At 46.7% G+C, this 18501-nt stretch overlaps 1 protein-coding gene across 1 annotated transcript in view; it reads right to left on the bottom strand.

Annotated features, from left to right (window-relative positions):
- Positions 1-18501, bottom strand: part of IGF2BP3 (insulin like growth factor 2 mRNA binding protein 3) — a 643796-nt gene that overhangs the window by 366165 nt on the left and 259130 nt on the right. Inside the window, exon 6 of the mRNA XM_085631537.1 lies at positions 17898-18182. Coding sequence (XP_085487663.1) covers positions 17898-18182 — 285 coding nt within the window. The remainder of the gene's footprint in view (positions 1-17897; positions 18183-18501) is intronic.

The raw sequence follows: 18501 nt of genomic DNA, 5'->3' as shown, positions 1-18501 counted from the left end.
TATCGTAGTCATTCATAAAGTGGGCTAGCCGAGTAACAAGTGTTTCTCCTACAGACCCACTTCGTTGCTCAATTGCGAAGTGAAAATCCTGGCGAAGGTCCTCGCCTCTCGACTACTCAGGGTAATTACCAGTATGGTCCACCCGGACCAGTCGGGTTTAATGGCTGCTAGACACACCTCCCTCATCTTGCCTAGGCTCCACGGAGTATTGTGCCGTGCCGACACAATTAGAGAGGACGCGATCGTGATCTCCCTTGATGCTGCTTCAGCATTTGCCACCATCGAGTGGCCCTATATGTTTGCTGTCCTTCACAAATAGAGCTTTGGCCCCGAGTTTACGAGTTGGGTTTGGCTTCTCTACCAACAGCCGCTCGCCCATGTAGTGGTTAACAGGAAATCTCCCATTTTTATTCTCAGCAGGGGCACCAGGCAGGGATGCTCCTTGTCCACGCTTCTTTGCCCTGGCCCTCGAGCCTCTGGCAATGCGAGTCCGCAATGACCACGTCATAAGAAGCCTCAAATGGATGTCTGGATGGGAAGACCGTATATCGCTGTATGCGGACAACATTTTGCTCTATTTTGCATCCCCGGCTGCATCCTTCAATGTGGTACTGGGCATATTTCACGTGTTTGGTAGATATGCCGGCTATTCTATAAACTGGACCAAGTCAGTGCCCTCTATGGGAAGGGACCTTCACTCCCTCGGGGATATCAATTGGCGGAAGTTCCTGACTGCTTCAAATACCTGGGGATCTGGGTCTCTAAAGATCCCTCCAGATTTTATGATCACAATCTCCTGCCGCTTCTCATGCGTCTTAAAGCTGAAGTTCAACATTGGAAATCGCTTCCGTGGTTTCTCTTGGGGCGTGCGGCCCTGTTCAAAATGATGTCACTTCCCAGGTTCGTATATGCTCTGCACAATACTCCGAACCCGGTTACACACTCGTACTTTAAAGAAATAGATTGTATCATACGGGACCTGCTGTGGGAGGGGAAGCCACCTTGTATCGCGACGCACAAGCTCACGTTGGGCTGGTTCGATGGGGGCATCGGATTTCCAGACATACGGAAGTACTAGGAGGATCACATCTAGCAGCGAATAACCAATGTATGTATAGGCCGCAGGGCGACCCAGCCTTCCAGATCGACAGATGGCTCCTCCCGGGAGGCAACTTTGATGGGGCCCTTTATGTGCGGTTGTTGAAGCCTGCCCTGACTGGCCCAACTGGACATGCGGTGCAGGTGTGGAAGGCGGCCACCAAAAGTTTGGGAAGGAGTAGTTTCTTTTCTGTAACTCCAGTTCTGCAGTAGGGGTATCTCTGTGATAGTCATAATCTAGTGAATAGTCCCGCCCATGTGCGGGGACCCCGGAGCAATAACAAATAATCTCTAAAGGTGTCAAATCATGCAGACCTGCATCCACCCTTAAGAGAGAATTTAATTTAAAGACAGATAATGCAGCCTATACCCACAGGCTACACTGTCCAGTACTTCAACTAGAATTCCACCAACATCCACAAACAGCACTGCCTGTCCAGCTTTTTCTCCCCAAGGGAAAAAACACCCTGCCTCTCCCAGCAAAAGCCTCTGGAATGATAGAGAGGAAGGAATGGACAGACAAGCCCCATAGGCTGCCATTATGTGGCTCAGAACAGGATACTGTGCCTTTAAGAAAACTTTCCAGAACTTTCCCAGTATCAAGAGAATGCACGGCAGGTCCCTTTTACTTTCAGTTCTTTTTGAAGGCGTAGCACGCCAGACCTGTTTCATCTTTTTTTACATGAATATTCATCTCTCCACCGGGGAGGAGGGCGGGCGCTTATGACTATCACAGAGATACCCCTACTACAGAACTGGAGTTACAGAAAAGAAACTACTCCTTCTGTAGTAGGGGATCTCTGTGTATAGTCATAATCTAGTGAATAGAATGGCAAGCCCATCCCCACACAACGGCGGTGGAGAACACACAAGACAATACCACTACTGTGCGAACAAATTTCGCAGCGAAGCCTGCCCAACCCGAGCATCTGCCCTGGCATCCGTGTCCAGACAGTAATGCGCAGCAACGGTATGGACCGACTTCCAAGTGGCCGCCTTGCAGATTTCCGCAATCGGAACATTACGCAGCAAAGCCGTCGTGGTAGCTTTGCCCCTGGTGGAATGAGCCTTAGGTTTACCCCCAAAGGTCTTATTAGCCTTTTGATAACACAATTGTATGCAGGACACAATCCACCGAGAAATGGACTGCTTAGATGTTACGAGACAGGTCCTGACCGATCCATAATTAATAAACAATTGGTCTGACCTACGAATATCCTTGGTCTTATCCAGATAAAATTTCAACACCCTCCGAACATCCAGGGAATGGAGAGACCTTTCCGCTGGCGAAGAGGGATTCTGAAAGAACGTAGGTAAAGTTATGGTCTGGTTGACATGAAAATCAGAGATAACCGTAGGAAGAAATTTAGGGTGAGTACGCATCACAACCTTAGCAGCATGAAACACAGTATAAGGTTCTTGACAACATAATGCCTGAAGTTCACTCACCCTGCGGGCCGATGTAATGGCCACTAGGAACGCCGCCTTCCAGGATAGGTGCTGCAATGAAGCCTTGTGAATGGGTTCAAAAGGCTCCTTCATCAGTCTGGACAGCACCACATTCAAGTCCCAGGAAGGCGAGGGAAGTCTTGACAGGAGGAAACCCTTTCTTCAAGCCTTCCAAAAAATCCTTGACCACAGGGATCTGAAAGAAGGAAGTCTGCGAAGGGCATTTCCTGTAAGCAGTCAAAGCAGCCAGATGAACCTTAATGGAATGGTAATTAAGGCCAGACTGCGCCAAATGCAAAAGGTACGGAAGGATGACATCTTCCTTACATGTCGTAGGATCAAAGTTCTTGGACTTGCACCAGATACAGAACCTCTTCCACTTATAGGCATAGGACGTCCTAGTGGAAGGTCGTTTAGACTCCTTCAGTATGTCCATACAATCTTCTGGTAGATTCAGATGGCCATATTGCACTAATTCAGGAGCCATGCCGCCAAACTCAAAGATGAGAGGTTGGGGTGCACCATCCGCCCCCCCGAACTTCGTGAGAAGGTCCTGCCTGCACGGCAACCGTATGTGAGGAAGGAGAGACCGGTGAAGTAGGTCCGTGAACAACCACTGTCTGGGCCATTCCGGGGCGATCAGGATCATCCGCGCCCTGGACTGGGACAGCTTGATGAGCACTGCCGGAATTAGGGGAATGGGTGGAAAAGCGTACAGAAAGCTGTTCGACCAATCGATCCATAACGCATTCCCCAGCGTCCCCCGCTGGTAGTACCTGGATGCGAAGTCTCAGCATTTTCTGTTTTCGGCGGTGGCGAACAGATCTATGTCTGGAGTCCCCCACCTTGCGAAGACTTCTCCTAGTACTTCGTCGTTTATGACCCATTCGTGGTTTTCCTGAATCAGCCTGCTCAGTGCGTCCGCCTGAGCATTCTGTACCCCTGGCAGATGTGTGGCCGAAATAGTCAGTCCTCGGGCCAGAAGCCAGTGCCAGATCGCCTGCGCCTCCTGCGACAGGGTGCGCGATCTCGACCCCCCCTTGCTGGTTGAGGTAATACATAGTGGTTGTATTGTCCGTCTGTATCAGCAGCGAGTTGGTCTGGAAGGACGGAAGGAAGGAAGGCCTTCAGTGCCAGGAAGACAGCTCTGAGTTCCAGGAAATTGATGTGGTACGTCGATTCCAACAGGGACCACGTTCCTTGAATCTGCAAGTCCCCGGAATGCGCTTCCCAGCCTTGGAGAGACGCATCCGTCACGACACTCTTCGTGGGAATGTCCTTGTGGAAGGGAACCCCCCCCGAGGAGGTTTTCCGCCGAACACCACCACTTCAGAGACTGAAGAGCATGTAGAGACAGCCGTATCTTGTCGTCCCAAGAACCTGTCTTCTGATCCCACTGGTCCTCCAAGCACTCCTGCAGTGGTCTCATGTGCAGCCGTGCGTGAGGCGTGAGGAAGATACAGGAGGCAATCGATCCCAGCAGCGAAGACACCTTCCTCACTGTCGTCGATGGAGCAGTCCTGTGGTCCTGAGCCTTCCGAAGGAGTGATAACCGTCTCTCCTCCGAAGGAGACACGCTTGCTGACCGCGTATCGATTGATGCTCCCAGGTACTGTATGCACTGGACCGGAGTCGGGACCGATTTGGACATGTTGACGTGTAACCCCAGCTTGTGCAAGAGAGCGCACGTCTACCGGAAGTAATCTTGCGCTTCCGAGAAGGATGATGCCTTGATCAGCCAATCGTCCAGATACGGGTAGACAAACACCTTGTTCCTCCGCAGGTGTGCCGCCACCACCGCCATGCACTTAGAGAAGGTCCTGGCCGCAGACTTTAGCCCGAATGGCAGTACTGTGTATTGATAGTGATTGGCGCCGACTTGGAATCGCAGGAACTTCCTGTGCTTCCGTGCGATGGGCACATGGAAGTACGCATCCTGTAGATCTATGGCACAGAGCCAGTCACCCCGTTGCAGCTGAGGGTAAATCTGATGCAACGATAGCATGCAAAACTTCTCTCTGCGAATCCATTTGTTTGCCTGTCGCAAATCCAGAATGGGCCTGAACTCGTTCTTGTCCTTCTTGCGTACGAGGAAGAACCAAGAGTACAGACTTCTTCCCCTTTGAGACAGAGGTACCTCTTCTACCGCCTTTTTTCTCAACAAGATGTCTGCCTCCGCCTGGAGCTCTCGCAGCTGATACTGAGAGCTTGCCGGCGGAATCACTGGAGGCGGGCTGAAAAACCGAAGACTATATCCATTGCAAACAATATTCAGCACCCACTTGTCCAGAGTAATTTTTCTCCACTCTGCCGGAAAAATTTGAATGCTTCCCCCCCACTGGAGTGGGTAACGGTTGAGGGGGAAGTAGTCGCTCAGGGCCGAGACCCGGCCGGGCCCTTGGTAGTGGTAGCAGCCTGCTGGCCTCCTCTACCCCTCTGGCGTTTCTGGAAGGGCTTCCGGAACTGCTGCTGTTGGTGCTGCTGCTGTCCCGAACCCTGCCCACGCCCTCTGCCCGTGGACCTGAACCTCCTCTGGAACAGGCGCTTCTTCTCGGCCTTCTCCAACCCGACAGCAGTCAGGGTCTCCGCCTCCATCTTCATGCGGGCCATCTCATCATCCGCATGTTTTCCAAACAGGGTTTCCCCCGAGAAGGGCAGATTGGCTACTCTGTGCTGAGCCTCTGGCTTGAGCGACGTCAGGCGCAACCAAGAGTGACGCCTCTGATGGACACCATGACAGTAAGAGTGCGCCGCCAACAAGAAGACATCCGCTGCCGCACGGATGACCTGGTTCGAAACCAGCATCCCCTCTCGCACCATTTCCAGGAAGTCCTCCTTACTGTCCCGGGGCAGTAGGTCTGCATACTGTTGGAGGGACTCCCACAGGGCCCGGTCGTAACGCCCCAACAGCGCCCCCGCACTTGCCACCTTCATGGTGGTAGACGCGGTCCCACACACCTTCCTGCCCGCCGAGTCCAGCCAGCGGCTTTCCTTGTCGGGCGGGACCGTCGATGAAGGAGCAGTCGCATGCTGCTTCCTCGCCGCCGTCACGATGACAGAGTCCGGCTTTGGGTCCATCCGTAAAAAAGCAGGGTCCGAGTCCGGGGCCCGATACTTTTTCATGAGCCGTGAGGGAGTGGATTTCGTCACCGCGGGGGTGAGGAACAACTCCAACGCGGGTTCCACCAGTCCCGGCACTAGAGGCAGCAGGGGGCGAGACAGGTGTTTTTTGTGTAGAGTCTCGAATATCACGGATGTCGTGGGTGTCGGTACAGACACCGTGATGCCCAACTTGGCTGCCCCCAGCAGCAGCACCTCCTGGAAGGAGACCAGATCATCCACCGGAGACACCCTAGTCCCCGGTGAGTCCGACAGCGTCGGTGAGAAGTCCCTGGCCGAGGACCGTGTGCGTGACCTGGACCTGTGCCTCCTATGGCGCCGTCCTGATGTCGACGACGACGACGACGACGACCTCCTATGGCTCCGCGACCTTCTCCTCCTGACGGAGCGGGAGCGCGACCTCCTCGGCTTCGGCCTGTCCGATGGTCTTGCCGGGCCCGGCGACCGTGGGTGACGCGGCCTCGGCGTCCCCTGCGGCGGAGTCGGATACCTGGGCAGGGAGACCGACCGCGGTGGAACTGCAGGCGGCCCCAACGGAGTGCGAGGCGGTATCGGACGCGGAGGGGGAGGTGGAGGTGGTGACGCTGGCCGTGCTGGCCGTGGTGGCAGTGGAGGAGGAGGAGGAGGTCAGCGGTCGTGGTGGCGGTGGCGGAGGTGGTGATGGCGTAGGGTTCCGAGGGGGTGTATACACCACGGAGTACCCCGATCCCGGTGACTCCGTTCCCCTCTTACTCCTGGCGTCAGGGCTCCCCCTGCGCCGTCTTGACGGCAATCGTCCTCGACGGCAATCGTCCTCGACGGTGCTCCCCCTTCGACGGCGAGCGCCGACGCCGGGTCTGATCTCGCCGCCGATGGCTCGACGGCGTCGTCGCAGAAGATGCTGATGTCGTCGACAGCGGCCTGTTCAGCTCCTTAGACGTCGATAGTCGACGCCGCCTCTCCCCAGAGCTCTGGGGAGATGGCGAACAGACCGTAGTCATCCCCCTCGACGCGGACGTCGACGCCCTCAACGTCGACGGGGAGTGGGGACGCTTGCTGGTCTTCCTGCCCCTGGGGAGCCCCCCAGAGGCCTCAGCATGGGCAGAATCAGCCCCTCCAGACCCACCTCGTGCCTTCAGCCTTCTGTCCTCCAGGACCTGGAGCCTGATCTTCTTCCTCTCTCTCAGGGTCCTGGCTGAAAAAGAGCGGCAGATCTCACACTCCTCAGGCACGTGGGACTGGGGAAGGCAGACGATGCACACCCTGTGTGTGTCTGACTTAGCCTTTTTCCTTCCCCAATCAGGACACTTGTCGAACAAGCCAGTCATTCTGATAACACCAGAAGGAAAAAGGACTTTCTAACACTTGAAAAGTAACAAATAACCCTTGAAAAGGGAGAGCTCAATGCTCCAGGGTCCCGCTAGCAGGAGCCGGAAAAAAGAACTGAAAGTAAAAGGGACCTGCTGTGCATTCTGGGATACTGGGAAAGTTCTGGAAAGTTTGCTTAAAGGCACAGAATCCTGTTCTGAGCCTCATAATGGCAGCCTATGGGCTTGTCTGTCCATTCCTTCCTCTATCATTCCAGAGGCTTTTGCTGGGAGAGGCAGGGTGTTTTTTCCCTTGGGGAGAAAAAGCTGGACAGGCAGTGCTGTTTGAGGATGTTGGTGGAATTCTAGTTGAAGTACTGGACAGTGTAGCCTGTGGGTATAGGCTGCATTATCTGTCTTTAAATTAAATTCTCTCTTAAGGGTGGATGCAGGTCTGCATGATTTGACACCTTAAGAGATTATTTGTAATTGCTCCGGGGTCCCCGCACATGGGCGGGACTATTCACTAGATAGATGACTATACACAGAGATCCCCACTACAGAAGGGAAACTTACACAGGCAACACCACTCTGGAATAGCAAGCACATGGGGAATGCTGAAACGCTCGAGGGGGTTTGATTGCTGGGACCATAAAGGTATATCCAAGGTGGGTGATTTGTGGAAATCTGATGGGGTGGTCCCTTTTCGTTGGCTGCAGCAGCAATAAGAGTTAGCGCAATCTGAACATTTCAGGTATCTCCAAATTAGGCATGCGTTACTACTAGCGGTTCTCCCTAAAGGTAGTGAACTCTGAGTCCACCCCACTCGAGGATAGAGTTCTAGATGGAGACCTGCCGGAGAAGACCATGTCACTCATTTACAAAAAACTGATTGACAACATGGTAGATCCCCCTAACTCACCTGGGGGCTAAATGGGACGACGACGTGGCGGGTTTGGACGACAAGTGTCCGGCTGCGGTGGCCTCCCTCGCCATGAGGTGGCCATCTCTTCCAGGCTTCGCCTAGTGCAGCTGAAGCTTCTCCATAGGTCCTATCTGTCTGGGTCATTCTTGGTTCGCATGGCATATAGCTCAGATGGTGGTTGTGTAACGCGGTGTGGGCAGGAGGGAACCTTTGTCTACACACTTTGGGAATGTACGACTATCCAGAGATATTGGGAGGCGGTAGCGAACCTTATGGAAGAAGTGTTGGGACAGCAGATAGATTGTAACATTAAATTGGCCCTATCTGGGGCCAGACCGACCTAAATTCCAAGGAGCGAATGTGGGTTACCTTGGGGATGATGGTGGCAAAACGCAACATTGCGAGACTGTGGAGGGCTTAGAGCCCACCATGTATCGAGATATGCACTGGTGTATGGTCACGCAAAAGTTTATATACGAAGCCAGGGGGTGCCCGAATAAATGGACGCAAGTTTGGGGGCACTGGAACATTCACAGGGGAGAGATATGTGAACCTCCAAGATCGAGAGAAGATATTGTAAATGGAATCTGAATATGTTTCAATGGGGGCTGTAATTATGGTTTCGTGATCACTGTCAAGTACCGTTTGTAGAATAACAATATTGCCAATGTACATGTAATGTTTCTCTATCTCATGCCTTGATTTCAATAAAGATTTATAAAAAAAACATTGGTGACAAGGGTAGGTCTCAAGCCAAGACATCTGATAGAGATAATAGAACCCCTTGAACTAACCTAGCGAGCACTCTGCAAGACCATGTAGTGTGTAGAAAGGCGTCCTCCTCAGTGTTACAGCACACACAAAAGGGGGGGGGGGGGGGCGAGGCATTAGGCCAGCTTAACAGTATATGTTGTGTGGAATATGCACAGTGTAGATATTAAATTGGATGAAGCAGAGGAGAGACAAGATTGACTCACTTCGTGGGGACTCAAGGGCTTTGGTCCAGTCGTGGTCTTCTATTGGAACTATATCTGTGTGCCATGTCACCTGGAGCTCGTTCAGTGTGGGTGGTGTGGCTGTTACTGATGATACATCTTGGCAATGTTCCCCCCAAAAAATATTAATGGGGAATGGATCACTTGAACCTGTGTAACCAGGGTTCGGTGTTCTTGCCCTCTTTTCTTAGAAAACCCTCATTCACCTACATAGGCATTTATTGACCATTTTCTTCACTGTTACTGGCTATACTGTAGGTAGTGACACAGGTTAGTATATACTGTGTAGGTACTTTTGGTACTACTTTGAGTAGATTCTCCCTGGGCTGGTTTCTAGCCCTCTTTTGGTATTTCTTCACTGTCTTTACTGGGAAGTCTCCTAAAGTTTTTTGCAGAGATCGTTTGCTTGGATCTTGTATTCCTCTAACTTGCTACAATTTCGTTTGAGGCGGAGGAACTATGCTCCCCATAGATGTTCCGTGGCATTGTTGGTACAGTCTGTTTACTATGGCCATTGAGCAACCAGGCACATAACGGATGTTCCCAGCGTACCCGCGTCACCTGGGACCCTGGAATCGGAGCAAGCACAAGTCGCGAATGCCTGCCACGCCAGGTATGGTGTTATGAAGAATCTTCTGCCGTCCACTGACACGCAACGTATTATTTCTGCCAAAAAAGTAGGATTCTAACTTTCTGATTTCAGCAGCCCTCATTGCCACCAGCATCGCGAGGAAGCCCAGAATACGGGCAACTAAGGTATGAGAGTACTACTCCCGTCTGAATTGATTTTGCATTATTTAGCCTCGCGGTAACGCTGACACTACACAACTCTAGTTAAATGCGCACCAGCAGTTCTACTATTAGTTTACGCATTTGGGACATATACTGGAGAGGTTCCATTCCCCTTCCTTACATAATGGCAGTAATTAAACGGAGAATATAGTCTCTTTACAACCGCACTAAGTGTATGCTTCATATAAGCTTTTCTTTCTGACGGGAGATTCATCTCATTAGTAAGTACTCGCACTACCCCTACATATTTTAAGAAACTTGGCGATTTATTTTCCTCTTACACAAGAGGCGCAGGCCCTATTACCACAGAGGGTCTTGTTCTCGCTTAGCAACACAAGTAACCAAAATCCATACCTCAACACACAACGTGTTACTCATTGCACCCGATAATTACACTTATAACCTTGCAGGGTTGCTCACTGGACGTTCCCTACAATGGTTTAAAGAATTGCCATTTTCTCATTTGCTCATTTATGACTTTTTCAAATTGAACCCTTTATTTTTATTTGTAAATTCTGTTTTTTGTCTATTGAAAATACAATTTGCTCACTTAACGTTGTTACAAGGACAGCATGAACCATTATGAGTTTTAACCTCAAGTCTTGTATATAACACTGTCACAAATTCGGACTTTGTTTCTTCCATTATGTGCAGCTCTAGGTACTTAGTCCTATGACTTAATCACATGAGCCAAGAATCACTCATCTGGACTGGGACAACTCTCAGCACCGGTAGTGTCTAATCTAGGTCCTGAAGAAGGCCCCCCCGACCCCTCTGGGCACTATGGGGCCGAAACATGTTGACCACTCATTTGGACGAATATATGCGTAGGACTAGTAACTGGTCTAATTCCGCACAACAATGTTTTTTGCCCTCTGCTCCGAACTGACTAAATTTACACAATCAAGGAGAAGGAACACAATTAATTGACAATATCTATATTAGAATTAAATCCTCAAAACGAAAAGAAGTCATTAGGCAGATGATTCAGAACCAATCTTCTTTATTGTAATTCAAGTTTTCATGAAAAGTCATTCGATTTTTTCAAATTAAAGACTTGCAGCTTTCTTGCATAAATCAGATCACTCTTTGTTGCAATATTTAATTCATCCAACGAGTTTAGTCTTAAAAAGAAGTCATCAGGGCTGAAATAGAAAAAACAAATATAACTATTCAATTGTAACTTCAAAATAGAAACCTAAGCCTTAAAAAGTACAACTCTGCCTACATCCATTCTAATATTGAGGCAGTATCAGATGGAGGTACTATATTTCAAAAAATATAGTTTTGGATTATTTCAATGTGTACACCATCTTTACATGACGATTAGTTCATTACCTAAACACATTATCTATATTCATAACACCATAGAGAAGGGCATGTATTGAAAGATAAAACATTCCTATACAGCTGACAAATCCCAATTTCTATAAATTAAAAAGGTATTATTTATCTAATCAAATGATGACTATATGACTATAGAGTAAGTCTATCATTTTGAGGTCTACAGTGGTTTAAGAACCAGTAGTTACTATTTAAATAGTCTATAGTCATCATTTGATTAGATAAATACCTTTTTAATTTATAGAAATTGTGATTTGTGTTAACTGTATAGGAATGTTTTATCTTTTAATACAGGCCCTTCTCTATGGAGTTATGAATATAGATAGTGTTTAGGTAACAAACTAATCGTCATGTAAAGATAGTGTACACATTGAAATAATCCAAAACTATATATTTTTTAAATATAGTACCTCCATCTGATACTGCCTCAATATTAGAATGGATATAGGCAGAGTTATACTTCAAGGATTATGTTTCTATTTTGAAGTTACAATTAAATAGTTATATTTGGTTTTTCTATTATTTCAGCCCTGATGACGTCTTTTTAAGATGAAACGCGTTGGCTGAAATAAATATTGCAACAAAGGGTGATCTGATTTATGCAAGAGAGCTGCAAGTCTTTAATTTGAAAAAAAATCAAATGACTTTTCATTAAGAAAGCTTGACTTGAATTACAATAAAGAAGAGTGGATCTGAATCGTGAACTATCTGCCTAATGACTTCTTTTCGTTTTGAGGATTTCATTCTAATATAGATATTATTGTCATTTAATTGTGTTCCTTCTCCTTGATGGAGTATTAGTTAGTGTGGTTTAGCGGTAAAACCACGAGAAGGGAGCATAAAAACTATAAATTTCTGTATTACTGATAAAAAATAAAAAAAAATGTATATATGTAAACGCCGAGTGCGCTAGTGCTTGAAGCCCTACCGCTTGAGTTCTCTTGTGAATAAAGTTACACTTCAGGTAGCATGAGGAGGAGGACCTTTTTAACTCGCCTCACTTGAGCACCTTCACTTTTTCCATCAGTGATCACTACTGCAGCAACCAGTGGTTTCCGGTGAAGGAAGCATACAAAAGAAACCCAATGATGATGCGGTCACGTTTTTAATAAGGCGGAGAACCATGATATACCGCCTTACGACCTATGTACGTAAATGAGGGTTTTCTAAGAAAAGACAGCAAGAATATCGAACCCTGGTTACACAGGTACAAGTGATCCATTCCCCATTGATATTTTTTGACTACCTGGAAGCTGAATGGATCACAGCTCTTTCTACCTCCCCCCTCTTTGATCTCAAAACACCTAGACCCCCACCCACACCCAATAAACAGTTTACCTTGCAAAGGGTTGAATTCTGGGAGTGTTTCTAGGTCTTTGATATAAGGGGTAGTGCATGTCAAAATTGTAGATATTTGTAAAATTGAGTGCATGGCAGGTTAAATTCACTTTGCAGCTCTTGGAAGGACTTGTATTGTCCCAGCCTCGGAACCCAGGTAGGGCAGTCATCTGAGGAAGAAGGCACTTGTGCCATATTGGGGTTTCCTATGTTTGGCAACCCCACCACCCCATTCGACGCAGCAACTGTTTTCAGACCCAGAATACTATCCTGGGTCCGGGTGGCAAGGTCCGAGCCTCCCCCTTGCTGTACAGGAAAGTATGGACAGAAAGTGTCGCCCACTAACCATCTCTCGACCGCATACGCCGGGTCATCTGTCACTGTACCACCATTCATTAAGCACTTGCCGATGAGTCGCTGTACAATAAAACTGTACATCAGCCGCTGCAATGCCACTGCAGTATGTAGACTGATCGCAAATTCGTAATGCCACTTTGCTTGCACCTCGACCCCATAGGAATTGGCTTAGTAGTGTGTTGATTTGCTGGAAGCAGGTGGCCGGGATCGGGTAAAGGGGGTTCTGCAAATGATATAGTAGGCGGGGTAGGAAGACCATCTTAAATATGGCTGATTGGCCATAGTAGTGCGAAAGAGAGATAAGCAGCGCACTCCTTTGTTTTCTAATTAATCCAAGGGTGTATTCTAGGTGATATAGGTGCTGCAGCGTAATGCCCGCTGTCAATCGGGCAAAAGAAAAACTAGATAAAGAAGAACCATCAACTAATGATTGACGCTGCGCACTGTGCTAAATGTAACTACGTTACAGTTAGTCTCATTAACAAAGTTTCAAAAAACGCAAAACAATGGTATTCGTTTGAACATATATTTACAGCATATATGTAACGACAACTTTAAATTACAACATCATAAATGTATCAACAAATATACAAAACGGTAGACATCTACCATGAGCAATGCAATAATTAGGTATACCACATAATATTTCAAGTAATCACAAATAGATGTTTTTGATGAGCCCAATGCATTTCGGGACTTAGCTGTCCCCTCGTCAGGGGCATTCTGCGGAGAAAATACATATGTTACATGATCAGTAGAAAAAATGGATATTGTATTTATACAAGAAGATCACATGGTGGAAAATCGTGCGGTTAACAGGATGCATGGTAGTAAACCGTAAATCACACGTGCGGTGGATAGACCCTCCGTTGGCTGAAGGGAAAAAAATATAAAAAAATATAAACAAGTAATCACCCAATAGCGTGAAGATAGAGATGATAAATGTGACTCTAGAGAAGAAAATGAATGAAATGGGAAACCATACAAAGTGGGAGAAAGTAAAAACAATACATAGGATGTGACTGATGAAATGTGGCTAAGGAACCTCACCTCAAATATTATGTGTATGGATCCATGAATGGAGCAAACAATGGAAGCAGGCTGACTGTTACTGCAAACTGAGGAGAACACCACAATGAGTGCATGTGCTCATATTACAATGACGCGTGTAGAAAGAAACGAAGGGGCACAACTTACCAACAGGGAAAGGTGGTGGTCAATGTAAAATGACTAGAGGAAATATAAGAATACAATATAATCAGAGAAAATAAGAGATATACCGTGCCGTGCTCTTGTTTATAGCCGTTCGAGCTGTGAAGCTTACTCGTGAGGATTAGCTCGTATTTATACACTGTCATTACTTTGTAGTGCCCTTTCCGGAGACGGAATAAACATACTGGCTGCCACATGCTGCCTTCGAGCGATTGATTCATCATATATTCCGCATTATTTATCGCCTGGACAACGCGTTGTTAAAAGCACTTAGGTGTCTAAGCATTTTTTAAGTGAGTATGGCTTCTGCTCCTTTGCGTTTCCATCAGCGGCACGGTATATCTCTTATTTTCTCTGATTATATTGTATTCTTATATTTCCTCTAGTCATTTTACATTGACCACCACCTTTCCCTGTTGGTAAGTTGTGCCCCTTCGTTTCTTTCTACACGCGTCATTGTAATATGAGCACATGCACTCATTGTGTTGTTCTCCTCAGTTTGCAGTAACAGTCAGCCTGCTTCCATTGTTTGCTCCATTCATGGATCCATACACATAATATTTGAGGTGAGGTTCCTTAGCCACATTTCATCAGTCACATCCTATGTATTGTTTTTACTTTCTCCCACTTTGTATGGTTTCCCATTTCATTCATTTTCTTCTCTAGAGTCACATTTATCATCTCTATCTTCACGCTATTGGGTGATTACTTGTTTATATTTTTTTATATTTTTTTCCCTTCAGCCAACGGAGGGTCTATCCACCGCACGTGTGATTTACGGTTTACTACCATGCATCATGTTAACCGCACGATTTTCCACCATGTGATCTTCTTGTATAAATACAATATCCATTTTTTCTACTGATCATGTAACATATGTATTTTCTCCGCAGAATGCCCCTGACGAAGGGACAGCTAAGTCCCGAAATGCATTGGGCTCATCAAAAACATCTATTTGTGATTACTTGAAATATTATGTGGTATACCTAATTATTGCATTGCTCATGGTAGATGTCTACCGTTTTGTATATTTGTTGATACATTTATGATGTTGTAATTTGAAGTTGTCGTTACATATATGCTGTAAATATATGTTCAAACGAATACCATTGTTTTGCGTTTTTTGAAACTTTGTTAATGAGACTAACTGTTTGTAACGTAGTTACATTTAGCACAGTGCGCAGCGTCAATCATTAGTTGATTGTTCTTCTTTATCTGATTGGCCATAGAGCATAAGGCGTAGATGAACCCAAGATTTCACCTCCGTCTTGACGCGTTCTGTTAGTGGAGCAAAGTTGCGCTGCCACGCAATAGTTTGCGAGCCAGAGAAAGAGACACCCAAGTACTTCAATCCTTCTGTAGCGATGGTTAGATGAGCCGACCAAGCTCCAAGATCCCGTGCCCCAGTATCGCCCAAAGGACTGATTTGTCGGCGTTCATGTAGAGTCCGGACGTCTCACCGAACAATTGCATAATGCGGAGGAGTCTGGCCTGATGCATCGGGGTCGGATAGAAAGAATAGAAAGTCGGCACATAACGCGATCATGTCCGATACTCCCGGCGACCACTCAAAGCAGCATAACTGGCCGTCCACTCTCACCCAGGACGTCCATGGCTAATGCAAAAAGATAAGGGGCAACCCTGACTGGTACCTCTATGTATAGGGAATCGTGGAGGAACAGGGCCGACTACTTGCACTGAAGCTGTAAGATCTTTGTATAGTAAGCCTAAGTATCTTAGAAATTTGGGGCCGATATTTAAGCATCGAAAACAGAGTCGAAGGCCTTTTCTAGGTCAGCTGATAGTAGGGAGGCTGGAGCTCCCAGGCAACTGATGACTGCTATGGCATTATGGGCACACCATATTGTGATGTGTTGGACGCCGTGGTATGAAGCGAGCTTGATGTGGGTGAACTAGTTTTGTTATATAGGGCACGAGTCCACAGGCCAATACTTCGGCAAGCAGTTTGGCCTGGATATTCATGAGAGAAATTGGGCAAAATGGAGTGTCACTCCAGGGTCCGATTTGGTTTGAGGCAGACTATCACCACAGCATGTATCTGGTCCGGAGGAAGTAGTCCCTTATGTACCGCAGTTTGTGGCTCCCATAGATAGGGGGAGCCTAGTTTTAACATATACATTTTGAAGAATTTGCATTGAAAGCCACTGGGGACCAGAGCCGTGCCCGGGCGCAGCTATGGTGCAGTTGTTCGTTAAATTGTGAGCGGATCGTCGAGTTGCACTCACGCGGCATCTGAAAGGGCCCCCAGGGGTAGGTCGTCGATAAACGTTTTGTATGGTGGCCTCTGGCCACCTGTCTTGTTCTGCGTAAAGCAGCTTATAGTAATCTGGAAATTTTAAGGCAAAGCAGATGAAATCGCACTCACCATGTCCCACAGGGTGCTTAGCATTAGCCATGGGGCCTAACAGACATCGCATAAAAATTAAAAAAACAGCAAAGATTTCTAAACAGAAGAGTGTTTGCCCATAGTGTATTTTCTTCGCTGTTTGAGAGTATTGTAAGAAAATAATATGATTGACTTTGCTCGCAGGAGACATAACAGTAAGTCTCTCAAGAGTAGAACACTATATCAGGAACATAGGAATGCCTGGTGAAAATCTGTCTCGTGCAATAGAGCAAATTACTGGTGAAATCAAGCGAGGCTGCAGGTTCAAAACTGGCATCTGCTGGCATAGTTTAAAGCCAGTGGTTTGATGGTGCTGAGTGGTAGGTGGGGGAAGGAGAAATCACTGTACACTGAAACACTAAGTAAATTTTCAGAGCTAGAAAGAGCACGTGAAAAGAGGAACCAACATTAGCATACAGGGGGTGACGCCTGTGTGTGGCTCAGACAGTACAGAACTGCAACAGAGGCTGATGGCATCTTCCGGCACGCTATTGCAAAGTGTTTCTGGATCCTCTCTGGTCCCTGGGGAGATTCAGAAGGTGAGGGATCTGTGACTTACAAGTACCCATTAGAAAAAGATGTGCTTCCATTTTTTTCATTATGTAAATGGCATCTTGCAGCAGACGTAAGTGGCCACACAATACTGTGTTCATGAGCCATGCTACCAAGTTCAAGTGGGGTCAGTTGGGTTGTAGAATTTGCAGTTTGTCTACATAGGAATTCAGTTGAAGGACTCTCGTACATATGGAGGATATCCGCGAACCACCAAAGCCTTGGCCACTATGTACTTGAAGGAAGCGCAATGGCGGCAATTAACTTTCTGAAATCTACCTTCTCTTCGACTTCAAGCAAGTGCTCATTATCATCTCTGCTGGCAACAGAAAGAAGGCTGTCGGCATACTGTTTTGCAACATCTCCTGGGAACGGGGTCTCCCCACCCCACTCCGTTATTCCCCCCCCCTTCCCCATGGGTATTTTTGGTGGCCAAAGGATTCTTTAATGAACAATTTTAAAAAGAGAAATGGAAAGTTAACCCACAAGCTACTGCCTTTGTATTAGTGTACGTTTTATGCTGAATTTCTAATTTTATAATGAGTCATCCTCAAAACTAGCCTTGGCATTTCAAAAAGGCAAATTTAAAAATTAAATTAGAAAAGTGATCCGATACCCCATCGCAATCAATAAAAGTGACAGAATTTCCTCAAGCAACATGATTAAAAAATACGCAAAATAAAAAACTCAAAATTATTCGTGGGAATGTGTGACCAAATAATTTAGATAGCAGGACCTGTAAGCAGGTGTTTCTATAGTTCATAGATGTCGATGTCTGGTTTTGTCTACTGCAGTTTCACAGTGGTACCTGAAGAGAGGTTTAACCAATCTAGTGAGAAGTGTACAAGAAAAAGCAAAGGACCAGTAATGATTTCAGGCATTTCTTGGCATACGCAAAAATCACAAAAACTACCAGACTTGCCTCTACGATAAAGAGAACTGCTTTGCTATCCATTCTGCATCAAACTACTGGACAAAAAAATGGTTTTTAAAATGAAAGAATATCAAGCAGACAAACCTACTTGGATTGTGTTTGCTTTGTGATATTTCTAATAGTAGCTCCTTCTTTTCCAATTATAGCTCCAACAAACTGCGTGGGAACCAACATTCGAAGTGGAACATCAGATTGTTGCTTTGGCCTCACTGTTGCTCCTGGTGATACTTGTCTAGGTGGTCCTCTGGGTCCAAATCCACGTCTGCCTTGTGTAGGCTGCTGCGGTGTTGGAGGGGTTACACTTTCATCTGGGATGTACGTGACCTTTAAAGAATAATTTTCAAGCTGGTATCCATTCAATTTTTCGATTCCCCTATTTGTTTTAAAAGAAAAAAAAAGATTAACCAAAATTGGTCAGCCTCAGCTCACAACGTTAAGTGATACACATTATCCCCAAAGTTAAGGATCAAGATATTTCTGCAACAATGTCACCCTGTAAGGAGACTAGAGTGCCATCATTCACAAAGAAGGAAACCACTAGTGGCAGTGGGCTGATCCATGAGCCACGCAAGCACAAAATGTGCATAATACAACAGACGAATTAATGGAGCACGCTGAAAATCCCTGTATCTTTATATATCTGTATGTAAGTATTTGTTCATTATTTTATTGGGAAAAACAAAAGATCTTGG

This window comes from Triturus cristatus, chromosome 10, assembly GCF_964204655.1.
Source record: "Triturus cristatus chromosome 10, aTriCri1.1, whole genome shotgun sequence".
Lineage (NCBI taxonomy): Eukaryota > Metazoa > Chordata > Amphibia > Caudata > Salamandridae > Triturus > Triturus cristatus.
Note: the sequence above shows the minus strand (reverse complement) of the source record. Positions and strands in the feature narration are given on the sequence as shown.